The sequence below is a fragment of the Stenella coeruleoalba genome (assembly GCF_951394435.1).
Source record: "Stenella coeruleoalba genome assembly, chromosome: 9".
Taxonomy (NCBI): domain Eukaryota; kingdom Metazoa; phylum Chordata; class Mammalia; order Artiodactyla; family Delphinidae; genus Stenella; species Stenella coeruleoalba.
Genome location: NC_137155.1, coordinates 81,410,097 through 81,428,603, shown reverse-complemented (window position 1 = coordinate 81,428,603; position 18,507 = coordinate 81,410,097). Strand labels below are relative to the sequence as shown.

General features: G+C 42.8%; 1 protein-coding gene across 1 annotated transcript in view; it reads right to left on the bottom strand.

The window, feature by feature from the left end:
- The window catches only part of SND1 (staphylococcal nuclease and tudor domain containing 1), a 417,706-nt gene that overhangs the window by 153,067 nt on the left and 246,132 nt on the right, over window positions 1-18,507 (bottom strand). Inside the window, exon 14 of the mRNA XM_079932265.1 lies at window positions 15,753-15,825. Coding sequence (XP_079788391.1) covers window positions 15,753-15,825 — 73 coding nt within the window. The remainder of the gene's footprint in view (window positions 1-15,752; window positions 15,826-18,507) is intronic.

Here is an 18,507-nt window from a genome sequence, read left to right as displayed (position 1 = left end):
AAGATAATCTCTTGACATAAATGGGGCCCTGAGAGGAGATACTTGGGAATAGGCCCAGCTCCAACATTACCACAAAGCACTTAAACATTTGAAGCTCCCCTTCCCTGGCTGGTTATCAATGTTTCGTGGTGAAGTGTCTGTAAACGGGACTGGTAGAGGGTGTAAACATCAGTGAGGTGCAAGTTTAACAGGAATGAAGTGAACACAAGAGAGAACCCTAGAGAAAACCACTCTGGGAAAAAAAAATTATAAAGAAACAAACCATGAGAAAAAACAGGTGCTGAAGCTGGCCATCAATAATCTTTCATCAAGTGTCGTCTATGGTTTAGTTTCTCACAGTGTTTAGTTAGCTGGCACAGCACCTCACTCAGGCTCCAACACGTCAGAAAGTAGGAGAAATCAGGTTTCAGGCTCCGGGCTCCATTCCTGGGAGCATGAAGCAAGAGGACATTTGCAGGAGTCCTAGGCTGGAAGAAAGCCCTAAACTTGGGAGGCTGCATTCTAATCGGGAGAACACTCAGAGAACATGACCTTCAGTTTTCTTCCCTGCTTCCACTTCTTTACCAATTATTAAGGGAGGGCAGCCTAAAAAAGCAGAGAGTGCCAGTGTGGTGTGCCTCTCACACTGTAAGAAGAAAGCTGTTGACCATGTCCTTTGTGTCCCCAACATGGAGGGGAAAATGCCTCCGCCATCAGACTTGAAACGTTGAGGATGCGCCTGACCTCTAGAGCCCTGCAAAAGACACGTGTCTATGAGTATTTTTATTTGGTTGGTCTTGCCCACCATCTATCTCTGTTCCATGAGGTACAATACTGAGAAAAGAAAGCAGGACTTGGCAAATGTTAAGAAGAGAAGCACATTCATGTGTTTAGAATGAAAACATGCAAAGCAGCATCCCAACAATCGTGGCCGTCCAACTAAGAGCAAGTCAAATCCTGTTACAGAGATTAGAGGATCCCCAGAATATGGCCTGGACTTCATCTGTCATCACTCCAAGCTGGACATAACTGAAATCTCCCTCAACAGGGCTCTGGATAAACAAACTGTAGTCCACTCACATGACAGAATGCTACTCTCCAATAAAGAGGAAGTAGGCAACAACGTGGATGGATCTCAAATACACGACTCCATTTCTACGACAGTCTTACAAAAGTTAAACTGTACGGACAGAAAGCAGATCAGTGGTTGCCATAGATCAGGGGAAGGGTTGGGGGTTGACTCCAGAGGGGACGGAAGCATTCTGGGGGATGATGAAAGCCTCTTTTCTTGACTTTGGTGATGGCTTTGTGTATACCTGTTTATCTAAACTCCATAAGTTACACCTAAATTTAAAAATAAACAAGAAGGGCTTCCCTGGTGGTGCAGTGGTTGAGAGTCCCCCTGCCAATGCAGGGGACATGGGTTCGTGCCCCGGTCTGGGAGGATCCTGCATGCCACGGAGCGGCTGGGCCCATGAGCCACGGCCACTGAGCCTGCGCGTCCGGAGCCTGTGCTCCGCAACGGGAGAGACCACAGCAGTGAGAGGCCCGCATACCACCAGAAAAAAAAATTTTAAGCAGAAAATAGTTTGGATGAGAAAGCAAGGGGTTAGAAGAGCGTAGAAAAAAAATCTTAGCCATTTCCCAAAAGCACCATAAGAAAGTATCAATTCTTAGGCAATGGCTAAGAGAAAGCATGATGTCATCCCTCAGTTGGCTATACAGAGGAAATATTCTCATCAAATAATGAAAAGGGTACTACTAAGTACATATGCCTATTGACATTTCTTTTCTACCTTGAAATAAAATCATTCTGTGATCCGGATTAATGTGAATAAAATAATACCAAATTCCCAATCAAATGAAAATTCTGTACAGGCTCAGAGATTATTCTTTTATCAAATGACTTTCAGTTTCCCAAATTTAACCAGCTGAAATTATGCTGTGAGAACTATTCAATTTAACCTTTAGAAATGCAGTTACAGCCTCTGAGCGGGAAAAATCTGCATTTTATCACCAACAGGAAATACAATGCCCTTCGTTTATTCTCTAAGACAAGAAAAAAAAAGTCTACTTATAAGTTTAGTATAGAAAGTGCAGACGGTGGTATATCTGTGTCTCAGATAAAGAGAGCAGATGTAAATCTGTATCTACTTAGGATAAGGTATCAACTTTTACCAGTATGCTCTCTTCCTTTCTTCAATCCTCTTTCTTTAGCGTGGATGACCAAGGCAGGGCCAAGCCACATCCCTCCTCAGGTCTGCTATTCCACTCAACTGTCTCAAAGTTATGGCTCATGATTTGTGGTGTTCACAAATAAACTCCACCTTCTTCCCATCCACTATTTCATCCCAAACTGCCCCTATTCCCATTTCTACAGACTCTAGCTCTCCAACAGATTACTATTACAATTCTTGGTTAAACTGATATTCAGCGTTTCTAAAATCATGACTTTTTAAATTACAGCCCTCCCTGGAGCGCTCCCATCTGCCTATTGACCTCTGCATAAATGGTAACCCGTGGGGCCTGCTACACAGCAGATGCCCTGGGCCGACCCTGGAAATTCCCTTTACATCCTTTCCTAGGTTGTATTTCCTGAATCCATGCCTTCCGCCATAAAAACCTTCCTCCTTACAACCTTTTCCTTAAAAAAAACAAACAAAAAAAAAACCAAAAAAAAACCCCACTATATTTTCATGGAGAAAATGTCTTATCTTGGGTCAGTTAAGTAAATACAGGATTGCTTTTGTAGATTTTGTAGATTTTATTCGGGCGAAAGACTTTCCTATTCATGAGAACATTGAATCAACACATAAATTCTTTTCATTATCTACGAGCATAGCAATACACTATATTTCTGATACCGCTGGCTGCTTTAGTTATATGAAGAAAACATTTTACTATGAAACTTAATTATAACTGCTCAAGAATATGGACATAAGAGACAGTGGTCTAAAATTACCAATTTATAACCAAAAAAAGTTTAAAAGGGAGCTTAACGCACTGGAAGGCATACCTTCCAATTATTTTCAGGTTAATTATTTCTCAAAAAACATGTAATTTATCCGAATTGTAGAAAAACCAATTTATATCACAGACAATTACATTGATAAGAAAATAGTTAAAGATAGCATTACTATTTTAAATTGGTAAAGATAAACACAATCAATAGGGATGCGAAAAAAAGGCCATTTAACTTTTTAACAAGTCTGCTGTTACTTTTCTAAGAAAAAAGGATAATAAATTATTATAGGAATACCACAATAAACATCTCATACGTTACCAGAAGAAGGATGTGAGAATTGTCTAAAAACATAGCTTATACCTGTATGTGACAGTAAGAATATGGAACAAAGCACTCAACCAGCATCTGAAACTCTGGATTATCAATTACAAGGCTATGATTAAAAAGTAACATACAGGTTTGGGACTTCCCTGGTGGCGCAGTGGTTGAGAGTCCGTCTGCCGATGCAGGGGACACGGGTTCGTGCCCCGGTCCGGGAAGATCCCACATGCCGCAGAGCGGCTGGGCCCGTGAGCCATGGCCGCTAAGCCTGCGCGTCCGGAGCCTGTGCTCCGCAGCGGGAGAGGCCACAGTGTTGAGAGGCCCGTGTACCGCAAAAAAAAAAAAAAAAAAGTAACATACAGGTCTGAAGTACAATTTTTTCTTTAAAAATTTTAGATCGATTTTTATCACTTCTAAGGTCTCTATATGCAAGAGGTGAGAATTTATTACAGAACCACAAAAAGGCTTGAAAGATATAATTAAAATAATACGTGCAGAGTAAAGAATTTAAACGATAGTCTGACAAAGCACAAGTTTTCATTTCATGGGCAAATCAAGAACTCAGAGGCAAGGAAATTGATGCCATGCTAAACTCTGCCCCAAATGAGACAAGAACACACAACTTCAGAAAAGGATGGAGGAGGAAAAAAACACAAAAAACCAAGCAATCTATGACATAATATAAAAAATGAAAATAAATGTTAAATAAAGGTTACATGATTAAAATAATTTCAACATCCCCTAAAAGTACTGTGAACATTCAGCTTTGCTTGCTGACATGCCAATTTATGTCCAATAAATTAAGTAAAAAGCATTTTGAAGGAGTTAATATTTACATTTTTAAAGTGCTAACGAAAATAATTATAAAATTTGCAAGGTTAAGTTCAACTTTTTGAAACAGAGAAAAAGGATATCCAGTATGGTAGAAATTATTAATTAAGACAAAAGGTGGTCAGTGTTTAAGAATAACAAATGCATAAAACTAAAATCTAATCATTTTACTCAATAAAGATTTATAGGTAAATAATGATCATGCTAAAACATGTCATGCTATCCTTTGGTCTAAGTTTCTACTTTATGAAATTGTTCTAAGAAAATAACTACAGACTATGATTTAGCTAAGGAACCAATGTTCGTGTGTGTGTGTGTGTGTGTGTGTGTGTGTGTGTGTGTGTGTGAGAGAGAGAGAGAGAGAAAGGAAAAAATATTCCAAATAAACTAAATATCCAACAATACATAAGACACAATATAGGTAGACATTAAAAGTGAGGTAAAAGAGGAATATTCATGTGGAAGAAGGAATTAAGCACCTATTATGTGTCACTGTTCTAGGCACTGACTGTACCGTTAAGAATAAAAGAAAGTCTCTGTTCTGAAAAAACCTTTCATCACTTAAAAAAGAGAGGGGGGAGGAGAGAAAATGAAAAAAGAAAACAACCCCACATTTTGGTGAACAGATGTATTCTTATTGAAAAATTTCTGGTAGTACTAGTAGAGATGATTTTCTTCCTTTGGCTTATTGATATTCAATGCATTTAAAAACAAAAATTTTGACAGAAAACTTGTGCTAAGAACTGTGTACGTTTTTGTTTTTATTTTATTTATTTATTTGGTTGTGCCGGGCCTTGGCTGTGGCAGGTGGGCTCCTTAGTTGCGGCATGCATGTGGGATCTAGTTCCCTGACCAGGGACTGAACCTGGATCCCCTGCATTGGGAGCGCAGAGTCTTATCCACTGCGCCACCAGGGAAGTCCCCAAGTTTTTGTTTTTAAAAGAAGAAAATACATTAATATTCAGGGCTGATTCAGTTTTGCCCAGATAAACTTGCAAATTATTCAGGTCAGATAACTCTCTCCAGTTTTTTTTTTTTTGAGCCAAGAGTCAACATTCTCTTGAGTGAATTAGTTCTTCATAATTGTTCCACATATTTTGAGACAAATAAATATTATGGACACTGTAATGAAGTCTGGACACTGATTTGGAAAACATCCCGACCTAAAATTGCATGTGAAGCGTGCTCCGTGATTCCTTCAAAAACATCATCTAAAGCACAGAGCTTTATGGCACTGAAGACAGCAAACTAAGTAGCTCTTTTCCTAAGGAATAAAAGTTTAACTTAGATAATTATGGTTCAGAGCCAAAAAGGAGTGTCGACATTAGGTAGAAATACAAACAAAAATCACACATTAGCATGATGCAAGAATAAGAAAAATGTGTTCCTAGTAAAGCCAGCAGCACGATGTAAAGAGTGCCATGGTTGGGCTCAGAAACAGATTTAATAAAAAGTACCCAGAATTCCACACATACATGAAAAATGTGCAATGATAGGCTAAACAATAAAGAAACTACCCTTAAAGAAAAATAACTTTAAAGTTGTTAGAATTGTCGTCTTTTGGCATATATTTGGGAATTCTAATTCTTCCTAAGGAAAACTACAGATTTAACCCTGCCTCCAACCAGTGACTTTACAACTTTGATATGATGTATTTGCATATGGATATTGTACTGAGGTTCTAAATGTGAGGTTCTAAGGATCTAGCCTATCAATTGAACAAGACCTCCAACTAACTCCTCCTTTAGGCCTCATTTTAAAATCACTTAAAAGATGGTCTCTGGGCACATGGGAGAAGGGGTAGGCTGTGAAGATACATTCTCACAGGTCTCTATACTTCTATCACAACTGTAATTAGAGACCGAATTGTGTATGACCTAGAAGGACTACACCTGTACTGTTTAATGTTATATCCTCAACACCCAGCACTGTGCCTGGAATATAATAAGGTTTTGATAAATACTAATTGTTTGATCATTCATTCATGACTCAACATGACAAATGCATCTAAAACACAAGCCAGATAGCATACGTTAAATGTCAAGGAGAGATAATGGGGCAGTAAAAGAACTCAGGAGAGAAGGAGTATGATTCGGGGACTTGGATAAAAAGTTTGCAATACAAATACTACTGATGAGGATGATGGATCATTTTAGAGGACTTTCTGTAGGCTAGGCAGGACACTCAGCCATTTAATAACCACCACCACCACCATATGAACCATGTCAACTGTTCTAAATACTTTGGATGTATTAACTCATTCAAGTACACCACAACCTAATGAGGTAATAAGGGCCATTATTACCTTCATGTTACAGATGAGAAAACCATGGCACAGAGATGTTAAATAACCTCAAGGTGACAAATTAATAAGCAATCGAGCCAGGACTTGAACTTGGCTGATCTGATACTGGGGCTCATGCTACTAATCATGTACTCCGTACTGCCGCCATATGCTAGAAAACAGGCATCCCTCCTGTTGTATCCTTCTACTAGTCTACCCACTTCTAGTTACTAACCAGCACAGTTAACGGTACATCTAAGATCTAGGGTCACATTCGTTCAAACACAATTTCATACTGTTTAGGTCATCTCCCGGCAGATCAAATCTAAATCAGGCTCTGTGAAGAGATACAAAAAGGATCCCATTTTCTCAGGAGTTTATCAACTATTCAGGAAAACCACTGCACATATGTCAACTGAGACGGGTTACCAATCAATATATCAACAAGTACAAACTCATGGTAATAAGTGATTGTGTAAATGCTGAAGTAAGGCATGATGAGAAGGCAGTGAGGATCAAAAGGGAAAATTGCCAGGAAGAAGAGAAAGGGCCTGAAGGAGGAGGAGGGCATGGTCAGGAGAGCTGAGACAGCTACTCAGAAACAGCACATCCATAAGGGAGTCGGAGTCAGTGGACTGAGAACTGGAAACGGTGGACTAGACTGAATATGAAAATATTCTCTACGGTGGGTGAAGTAGCCAGGCGTGTTGCAATAATGTCCTACAAGAGAACACAGGTCTTCCTCCAAATTCAAACCCTCCCGAATCTAATCTTGTCTTACGAATTCTATCATTTCTTCCTGAGAACACCCTTTCACGAGGAACTGAGGCACAAAATTACTAGGTAATTCCAAAGCCACCCTGAGGTCTGATTCGAGAATATTTATCTGGACGTCAACACTGCAAGTAGCGTACAAAATTCTGTACAACATATTCCTTAGGGAATATGTTGGAAGCATGCTAAATAATGCCTTACAACTTGAGTAAGCAGAATGCCTGTGTAGGTAAAATGACTTACTTTGAGATGTTTACATAAGCAATAGCCACAGGACAAAATGAGTTCAATCTAGGGCTAAGCAGTGTTATGATGGTGGAGAGTGAAGCCGTGGCTGGGCAGAAATATTTCAAGTTTCATCACATCACTCGGCAGTCACAGGACAGATCAGACAACCTGATCTCACACCTGAACCTGGGAATCGGGAATGTTATCAACTGCCTCCAAAATACCTGAAGCATTCATTTAGCCAAGTCTGCAATGGGCTCATTCACAGCCAATTTGGACCCATGAAATAGACTCATAGAACACTCCCCACATGCACCCAGAGAACAGAAAAGAGAATTGAAGAGCATGAACCAGCGAGAGCAGAATCTGTGCTAGAGGCAACTCTCTCTGGAAAGAGATGACATTTTTTTCTTTGGAAAAAATGCTCCTGGACTCCCTCAATTTCTTTTCTCCTTTCTTTGAACAAAGGAAGAAAGACACAAAAATTATAGCTCAGGACACTTAAATAAAAGCTAGGACCCTGTTTCTCAGAGCTCCTTTGTAGGCGTCCCCCTGTATGAAGTCAGTTAAACAAGGAATCAGAAGGGAACTAGACAAATTTGTGGCAGAAAACTTCCTGAAAACAGAATTCACAGCAGTGACACACCAAGTCTACAGATTATTTTGGAAATAAGATGTTTTACTGAAAGAAGTAACAAATTTTAAGAAATGCTGTCTCTAATAGTGCTCTAACCTCTGGACAAGTCACCTGATCAAACATTTCTTCAGAGGTGCTGAAATTCAGAGCTGGAACACACCCACCAAACGTCAAGACATAGGGCCCTGTGCTCAATGTCCAGTCCCTCTACCTCAACCTATTATGGCGCCTGAATTTTCCAACACAAATGCTTGTCGGACTGTGACCACCTAGAGGAGTGGGATAGGGAGGGTGGGAGGGAGGCTCAAGAGGGAGGGGATATATGTATACATATAGCTGATTAACTTCGTTATACAGCAGAAACTAACAAAATATTGTAAAGCAATTATACTCCAATAAAGATGTTAAAAAAAAAAAAAAAGCTTGTTGGTGAAAAAACGGCAGACCCAGTAAGGTACAGGATGGAATTGGGCATTCTGCAGATGAAAGAGACATATTCACTTTAGAACTGTATTTTTAAAAAGAACTTCTACAACCAAATGACTCTTCATATTTTCAGGTACAAAGGAGGCAATAAAAACAATGTTACAAGTAGTTTTGTATTTCTCTCTTGTTTTTGCAATTTCTTCCCCTATCCGCTTAAAGGATAATTTTCAAACAGGTAAAATCATGACTTCTATACAAATATAAAATAAAGATGTGTCAAAAATTTTATTTAAACTCACTAATTCATGAGGGAACCAGAAAGATATTACAAGTGATTCAAAGCAGAGCCTGGAGGATGGATATATATACAGGCAGCTAGAAATGCTGAAGTCAATTCGCTAAAGACGCAAAACTGTACAGCAAAACTATAGAGTGAAAATGTAAGGTTTGAAAATATTTCTTTTATAAAGTAGAAATTAATTGTATCTGTCTATGCAGGGCCACATTTGTATAAACAGGAATCATTTGCATCTTTATTAGGTCTTCACAAGTTAAATTCCCTCTCCACAGGGGTGCAAAACATGCCAGTTAAAACGTAAAATAGATAGCTAGTGGGAAGCAGCCGCATAGCACAGGGAGATCAGCTCGGTGCTTTGTGACCACCTAGAGGGGTGGGATAGGGAGGGTGGGAGGGTGGGAGACGCAAGAGGGAAGACATATGGGAACATACGTATATGTATAACTACTGATTCACTTTGTTATAAAGCAGAAACTAACACACCATTGTAAAGCAATTATACTCCAATAAAGATGTAAAAAAAAGCAAAGGGGCTACAGAATCAGATAACCCCAAAGGGTTTACTAGGCAGCACCCAGCGTTCCACTGAAAGGATACCCAATAATCATCTTGCCAGTTTCAAAGTCCACTAACAATTTCTCCTGATGTCCCAAACTAAATAAAAGAGGTGAGAGATTATGTCCTAGATTTCATGCCCTACGGTGCAAAAAAAAATCCACAACAGAAGAACTCAGTTAAAAACTGGATTAAATTTGTAAAAGGAGGTGCTTAAACACAACCACTAACTGTGGTAGAGGCTGAAATACAATCTTTTTAAAATTCCAGAATTTCTGTGCAATTTCATTCAGAAACATGTTCAGACTAAGAAAGATAGACTTCTCTCTTATTCCCATGGAAAGCATAAATGCTTTCGGATTTCTTTAGAAGGAGAGAGGGATACCCCTGCAGTTCTGGGGAGTGTGAATAGGAGAGCTTTACAAAACAAGAACTGGCCACACAGGACTCCTAGGGCTCAAAGAACTATGGACAAAAGGCCATAAAGCAACGCACTCAGCCATTAGGGAGGGCGACCAGCTGAAGCAAACTCCCCCCAAATCAAGGTCTCCTTAATAAACTCCAACTCTTTTGCAGAGGGAGAAGGGAAAAGGGAGCTGTGGGGAGGGATGGGAGGACAGGAGAGGAGAGGGGGAGGGGATGGAGAAAGGAAAGAGCCTCAGCAGCATGGGAGAGAGACTCCCAGGGTAGCTGCCACTCTGCCCTCGCAGCTGCCTTCGCCACGGGGCTGCCGTGCATGTTTCTGTGCTGTGAGAGTCCTGGTCACCGAGCTGCACATTGCAGTCCGACTGGAGTGGCTGGAGTTCAAGAACCTTCGGGTGTGGGGAGAGGAACAAAGAGAGCAGCAGCTTCCCCTAAACTGGCAAAAACTAGAGTTGCCAAATGCAGGAGGGATGCAAGAAAGCACCTGAGAGCCCAGCACTAGCACTGAGCCTGGCTTCCCCGTGAGCAGACATCAACCTTATGGAGCACATAAGGCTTCCAGCAGCAAGGTCAGCAGCCGGTGCGCTGGCTCTTGCAGGACAAGGTTCTTCTGGGATTTCCCCAGGGGAGCAAATGTATAGTGTGAAGGGAGCTCTAGTGCTAAGCAACCAAACTCCCAGGCAGAACCCTAGGCCTTGACCTTGTGTAGTCAGCACAAAAGGGACATTAGAGGGTTAGGAGGTTACTCAGAGGCTAAGGGAGAGTAAAAGAGGGAAGAGCTATTAAAACAAACAGGAAAGGAGCGTCGGTACCATCAAATCACCGGTGATTAGAAGCTGAGAGGAACCTTAGGGTCACGTAAGCAGGAGGCATTCTAAACAAGAAGGCCAGAAGACACACAAGGGAACTGCAGTTTAACACAGGCCTAAGTTATAAAGCCCCTGGGTGACTGTACTGCTTTACACCTTCCTCGGACTTACTGGACAGACCACTTTTTATATCTCTTCAGCCGAAAATATTTTAAAACTCTTACACTGAGGCCCAACTCCATTGGGAGGTAAGAAAAGATAACTTCTATAATGGCCCCCAAGACTCATGGAAAGGGTTGCCTCCAACACCCCGAGGAAAAGAGGACACTGCTATTCAAGTTCAAAAAGATACTGAAAAACCAGAACCTGAAGGAAGAGGTCAGGAGGACATGCTTAAAATCCTGCTTATTTATTTTAAAGGAACACTTCCATCCTTTATATTTGCATGTGAGACTCTGACTGGGCAACTCCGCAGGTCTTCATGATTTAATGGAGAAAGCAGGGACCTGAAAATCTGACTCCCCCTAATCCCCACCCCCAGAGCTAGTCTTTGGACCATTCTAGGCCACGCTTAAGCACATTCGTATTAGTAATAGTATGTATCTCCAACAAAAACCACTGATGGATAGAGGAGGTTACCAAGCAGTCAGTATGGAACGTGAGCAAAGAAGACAATCTTCAAGTGAGCCCGACCAGAAGGCAAGGAAGGAGAGAAGAGCAGAATAAACAGCAGCAAAATCCGCTTCCAAGTCATCAGGATTCCGCATCATGGAAAGGCAGAAGATGTTCAGGAGATGGACAGCCCCATCCTGGTAATCGGACCCGTTCTGGGGCTGTTAGAAATGTGGCTGAAGTGGATAGGATGCCAGGCTAGGCTCCAGCCTCTCATGGTGTCGTCAACACACGTCATAACCCCACGCGCACCTGAGAGGAAAGAACACATGACAGGAAATAGAGGAAAAGTCAAATAGACACTATGACTCACCAAACACCAGCGGAGGGAGGCAGAGGAAGAAATCGGTGCAACGCGGCTACAACCTGAGGAGTGGGAGCCCTCTCCTACCTCAGAACCGTAATTGATTTGTCTGATTTACCAGAACAACAGCAAGCCACGCACCAGCCACATTTTATTGCCTGTTTCACACGTTATATCTGCAGGAGACTGTATTTATTATAGAGGAGGCTACGGCAAAAACAATAATAAACCGAAGATAAGCAACAGCCTTATATTCCACTGACGCGCATTCCGACTTTTTGTATGCTGGCGAGGGAGGGAGTGGAGAAAGGAACAGGGAAAAACAAAACCCACTAATAATGAAAACATGGTTGTATGAAGGGAAGCAGTCACCACAGAACCACCCTCCAAATGGAATCAGATCTAGTACCAAGTTGATCAAATTCTTAGCGGTTTCACATTCACAGGAACATCCCGGCCTGAAGGGTAACCGGACAGGGGTAATAAGGACAGCAATGACAGGTGCTTGTAATAGGCTATTTCCTTCACCTTCAAAAGTCAGAAATAAAGGAAACCAGTAACTGCTTCAGGACCCAAATTACCAGATTTTTCTTTTTTTTTCCTTTAGTGGATACCCTGAAAAACAGGAGTAGAGATGCAGAAGAGCCAAGTTTATCCAAGCCCCAGTCAAAAGGTAGGTTCATCCAGTTGGCATTACACACAGATACCACGAAGCTTACAGAAAACACAACACTCAGCTGACGTTAATGTCAAAAATCATCTATATTAACAAAATCAAAACACAACACAACCTAAACATTGGGGAGCCATCGTAACATTTTTGAAAAGTCAAAAAACTGTAATGCGTTCTTGATATGGGAAGGGATGCAAGAGGCTCAACTGGGGACAGGAGAACACAAAGTTAGAAAGCGTGTTTAGTAGCCAACACCTGAGCGGTCAGTCCTGGGAAAAGCTGATGAACGCACATGAAAAGGCCTGCTTGTTTCAGCACCACACGAGGAGGCCCGCATCTCACCTGCCGAAGCAGTCAGTCTACACCTGGGTTACTTAACTTCCCACAATAGCAAGCAGGGCTTGCACTTGCTAACTCGCTACAGGAGGCATTTTCATGCACTCTGAGCCTTACCTGCTGAGATCATTTTTACAAAATACAACAGAAGAGATGGGAACAAGGGGTAGAAACCTGACTCTAAGAGTGGGAGGCCATTAAGACCAGAACAAATGTATGGGTTATTTGTCTCACAATCATGATATAACCTCTTCCCCAGAGCATATTTCTTGAGTGTTCAGAGAACAAAACGTGAAGAGCATATGTGTCTTCTCCTCCTCCAAGGATGTGACCTCGGTTGGGGTGAGAGGTCATGCACAAATATCAGTTCATAGTCAATTACGGTGGCAGCATATTGCATACAGTGTCAGCTCAACAAAAACTGCCATTTACCACGACCTGCAACTAACAGAGGGGCCAACGGTGGGAGGGAGAGACACAAGGATTAAAAAAAAATTGAGAAACTTTAATGAAACCATTGTATATGCTGTATTACATGGCCTTTATTCCAATGTTTGTTTCTTCAACCAGATGTAAACTATTTGCCCATCTGACCCCACATGCCTACCTGTCCCTCAGTAAGATAACCAGAATGCTTCAGGAAGCTGAAGACCCATACATCTCACTTAAATGGCACAAGGGCACCCAAAACACACATACTGAACACGACATTGTGATGGAAAGAAAGGAAGGTTAGAAGGGGGAGACAAAACTTGTCTATTATACAGGGCACCAAAAAACGCTGCAATCTAAGCTGAATAATGTATTATGAAGGTGGACAAGGTCACTCTGACATCTGTTAAATGGAATAGCTTTTTCACTTCCACTCTCCCACGTGATCTAGCTTTCCTCTTTTATTTATATGGTAAGTGGGGAAGTCTGAGCTGCATTTAGCTATCTATCTATCTATTTATTTATTTGCGGTACTCAGGCCTCTCACTGTTGTGGCCTCTCCCGTTGCGGAGCACAGGCTCCGGACGCGCAGGCTCAGCGGCCATGGCTCACGGGCCCAGCCGCTCCGCGGCATGTGGGATCTTCCCGGACCGGGGCACGAACCCGTGTCCCCTGCATTGTCAGGCGGACTCTCAACCACTGCGCCACCAGGGAAGCCCGCTGCATTTATTTTTGAATAATGTAAGAGCAAACCAATTCGCCAATATCTAGGCAGAAAGGAGGATATGTATGAAACCGAACTACAGTTCAGTGGGGGATTATGAAGACAGGTTTCCTAAGATTCATTGCTACCAAAAACAAACACGCAAACATAAAGAAAACTCATCAAGGTAGAAGGCAGCATGTGATCCAAAGATAGCGCTCAAGAGGACACTATGCTGGGGGTACCAAGAGGACAGCCCCAAAGCAACTGTAACTCTACCTCAAAAACCTGCTGAGGGCCTCACCTCGATGCCAATAGGAAATCTAAGCAAGAATAGGAACTCCACAGGCCAAAACACAGCACCATCCCCAAGGCTGAATTCAGCTTCTAGACGGCCCTGGAGTATGGGCCAGACATGAGCTTTTGGGTGGGCGTATCTGCCATTAGTGCAGGAGTCACCACTATGTTTTCCAAAATAGGTATTTTACAGCGCTGTCCCCCTGCAGTTGAATAACCAAAAAAATTACCCTTTGACTTCACCAAAAGAATGATATTAAAGGAAATATTGTTGAGAATGCCACAGCAGATACATATAGAAATTAATATACACATGAACAATAACACAGCACGGTAAACCACAGAGAAAACTGGCCTGATACCAGCTTGCTGGGAAAGTCACCTGTGAACCATGAGCCTCAGGAGATACAACACAGTCACCTGTGGCTCAAAGGCCATTAGTATCAGGTTTTCTGGGCTTCTCTGGACTTGAGCTACGAGGAACGCACAGTGATGTACCCTGCTCGTTAAACAGTGGCACGACGTCTTGACGGAAGTCTAATTAATTAATTGCCACACTGTGCAATCTGTAGTCTGCAGTGACTGCTACAGAGAGGGAAAAGCTCAACAGAATCCCAGTGATTAAAGCCAACAGCGGACGACCACACCCAGGCAGAGGAGAGCTGCCGAGACAGGTTAGAAGCCACCACAAGGAACTACAGGCAAAGCCTGAGCCAGGCTTGGGAACACAACACAAGATACACTGGAATTCATCACTGCTGTGGGCCTGGCTGAGCTTCTGTTTACGGTAGTATTTTCTTCTTGTGCCCAAGGCAAGCTTCGCAAGTGTCCAAGCTAAGACTGACTACCCTTCCTCTGTCATGTCCCTTGGGCTGCGTGCTCCTCCCTACACATGCCCTGGAGCCCCTCCTTACCCATTAGTGGCTATGGGAGTTGAACTGGATGGTGTGTGTCCCAGGAACAGAGGGTGAAACTGACAGCCAGAAGGCCTTCCCCCGGCCACCTGATCAAAATCAACCCCTGAACCCTCACTACTGCCTTGGTCTGTTCCATTCCTCAGAGCAGTCGCTGCTGCCTGGCATTGCTATTGTCTCCCTTTCCCGCTTGCATGTAGGGACTTTATCAGTTCTGTTCATTGTTACATTTTCTGCCTAGAGCAGTTCCAGGCACAGTAGGCACTTGCTGAGTAAATGAATAAACCCCCTCAACTAACAAAGGAGTCTAATTCAGCCAATGAAAGTTCCTAAATATGCAAGGGTAGCATCCTGATCATGAAACAGTCGTTTGGACACAGCCTTTAGGGAGCTCAAAAGTATCTGCATCATCTCTTCTCCTACATCATCTAATATATCTGTTAGCTCAAAGGATGCTCACATACTTCTCCCTAGTTGATTAGGATTAATTAGGATTAATTCCTAAACCTGTCCTAGAACCTGTATTTGACCTTTCTCCACTAAGACTTTCCAGTCACAGAACAGGGATTTTTTTTTTAAAAGGTAATTTTATTTTAATACAACTCAAAAGAAATATCTCCTAACTCATGATAACAAGAAAAGGGAAAAGCAACTCAGTAAAAATTCAGATGAAGAGATAGGCACTTTTACGCCCTTGTTTAAATTCTGTTTTCCTGGAGTATAAAACAGGATCTCTATAGATGCATTAGGAGAAGCCATGGAAAAATTCACATTCAGTGCCTGAAAACGAATGAGCTACAGAAAACACATCAACTGAGGTCCTTCGGTGAATAAGCAGCCAAGCTCCTGGCGCCTCGGAGCCACACAGCTCCATTCACGGACACAACTCACCCCAGATATGTCTGCGACACGGTGGATAGGCACTTCCTTCTTGCTATGCAATCCTTTACCATTCTTAATAGCCCTGTAAAGAAAGAAGAAAAAAGAAAAGAAGCCCGATGACAATACAAATCACACTGGGAAGGGGTAAGGAGGGTGGGAAAAGGCGGCAGGAAGAGACGTTGGTCCGATGGTCACATGTCACTACACAGGGCACGCTGCGGAGCAGCCAGTCTCGGCCAGAGCATTGAGAGGTGGGGAGGGTACACTCCTGCTCTTCTCCTATAAGCCCAGTTACCACAAGCGGGCTGCTAGTTACCGCTAACAGTGTGCCTGGTTATCAAAGAGAGCTCCAGAACTTGTTTCCAAAGGAAAGGCATCGTTCTAGGCACAAAAGAAGAATCAGTTGGAAGAGCACATTCCTAAAAAACAGAAGTAATAACGTTTCTTTCTGTGTTTAATCACATGAAACATTTTAAATGCAAAAATATGTAGCTAGTGTTCCAATTCTAATGGAAATAAGTTCCTCCCAAGTAAAAAGATAAGTTGCCCTGAATGAAACAATACTGTACAGAAAAGTCTTTTTAATAATGGGGAAGAAGGGAATTCCCTGGCAGTCCAGTGCTTAGAGCTTGGCGCTTTCACCACCAGCCCAGGTTCGATCCCCGGGCAGGGAACTAAGACATGGCAAGCTATACCGCACGGCTGAAGGAAAAAAAGGGGGGGAGAAATTAGCAAAGGTACATAACTGACATCAAGCCTCATTTTCAATCAGTCTCAGGTTGTAATAACACTGGGTTTACCAGCGGACCCTGGGACACACATCTGACCACTGGCTGGTTTGCTCCAATCTCCCACCTTTTGCCTCCTAATCCCTTGAGTGGTAGCTTCAGGGACATGATGATCACTCATGTAACAATGAAGGACCGCAGAATCAAAGGTGATGAGTACATCACTCAGCGATGACACCATTAGTCAAGACCTTTGCGCATACTGCCAGCCTGCAGACTCACATGGGGAACACTGCTGTGTTTAGACATTGAGGAAGAGGTTCAGGAGTGTGACTGCTCCATGAACTAGACTTTCCAGGGTTTCCATATTCCAGAGAAAGTGTTAAACTGCCCAGGCCAGGGTCAACACGTCGGACCCTCACACTAGGAACCACACTGCAACCTTCTTCCCACTCGGGCTCCACTAATGAGCAGGAGTAGAGGCATTACTCTCAGGTCCTAACTTTCTAAAACCAATTCACAAATCAAACTGGGCGGGTGTTGCTGAGTGCAAAGTGGAACAGTCATTTCTTACATACTGGGACCCTTATCACTCCCCACTTGCCCCTTTTTCCAACCCAGGGGACTTGTCTCTCACTCAACTGATTTGAAACACCTTCTGTTCAGATACGACAAAACACTTCCCTTACCACCCAGTTTCCACTCCATGATGAGGGGAATAAGTCAAAGTACAGAATTAAGAAAAAAATCATACACTCATTCTAATCTGAACTGTTGGCTGAAAGAAAACATTTCCAAGTTCCTTGACTCCCATGATTCCTCCTGAATCTGAATCAAGGGCTTCAGCTTTAGAAATTGCAAATGGGTCACAATTGCTCCATTTAATTTCAGTCCAGTGATTTACTGTTCAGGGTGTCTGATAATGACCACGGACCAGGTTTAGCCCCTGGTCCCTTGGGATCTGCACACTAATGGTAGCTCTAACTCTTCCATCTCCCAAAGCCCTGTGTACATCCTGCTTGTGTCCTGTTTCTACAGCCTCCTCTGCCATCAGCAGGCTTTCCCCATTTTGCTACCATAAACTCCAAGGAGGGGGCTTGGGAACAAACCCGCAGCGAGGCAAGGCAAGAGCTCACTGCCACCCTGAGGTAAGTCGCCTTTCTTCTAGGTGAGGCCTGCTCAGCTTTCTGCAGGTCCCACGTGGGCACAGATTGCCCACAGCCTTCTCCTCTTCTAACAACCAAAATACATGGACCTGCCCAATAAACAGATGGTTCATGGAGAACACTGCTGAACTCCTGGCCTTTCCTGGGGGTTGGAGAGCACCTCATATACTACGAGGAAAAAAGAACAGGGCCTGGGCAGTAAGTCAGAAAACAGGTTCTCAAGGCAAAAATGGTGAGCTGGCAACCTACAATTCTGCTTTCTCTCTGTGACCCCAAAGTAGCTTTGTGCCATAAGCAGAAATTCAGCACTTAACCAAGATTAAACATACCACCCCAAGGGGAAAAACATAATACCCCAAAGCAGAAAATATGGATGATAGTGTACATACGACATTTGAAACAATCCAGAATTCTTTAAAATTAAGTCTTTTTTGTTTCATTGTTTTTTTGTTTTCTTTTGAGGTACGCGGGCCTCTCACTGTTGTGGCCTCTCCTGTTGCGGAGCTTAGGCTCTGCACGCGCAGGCTCAGTGGCCATGGCTCACGGGCCCAGCCGCTCCGCGGCATGTGGGATCTTCCCGGACTGGGGCACGAACCCGTGTTTCCTGCATCGGCAGGTGGACTCTCAACCACTGCGCCACCAGGGAAGCCCTGTTTCATTGTTTTATTTATTTTTTAACATCTTTATTGGAGTATAACTGCTTTACAATGGTGTGTTAGTTTCTGCTTTATAACAAAGTGAATCAGCTATACATATACATATATCCCCATATCTCCTCCCTCTTGCATCTCCCTCCCACCCTCCCTATCCCACCCGCTAGGTGGTCACCAAGCTGATCTCCCTGTGCTATGCGGCCATTCTCTACGTCTG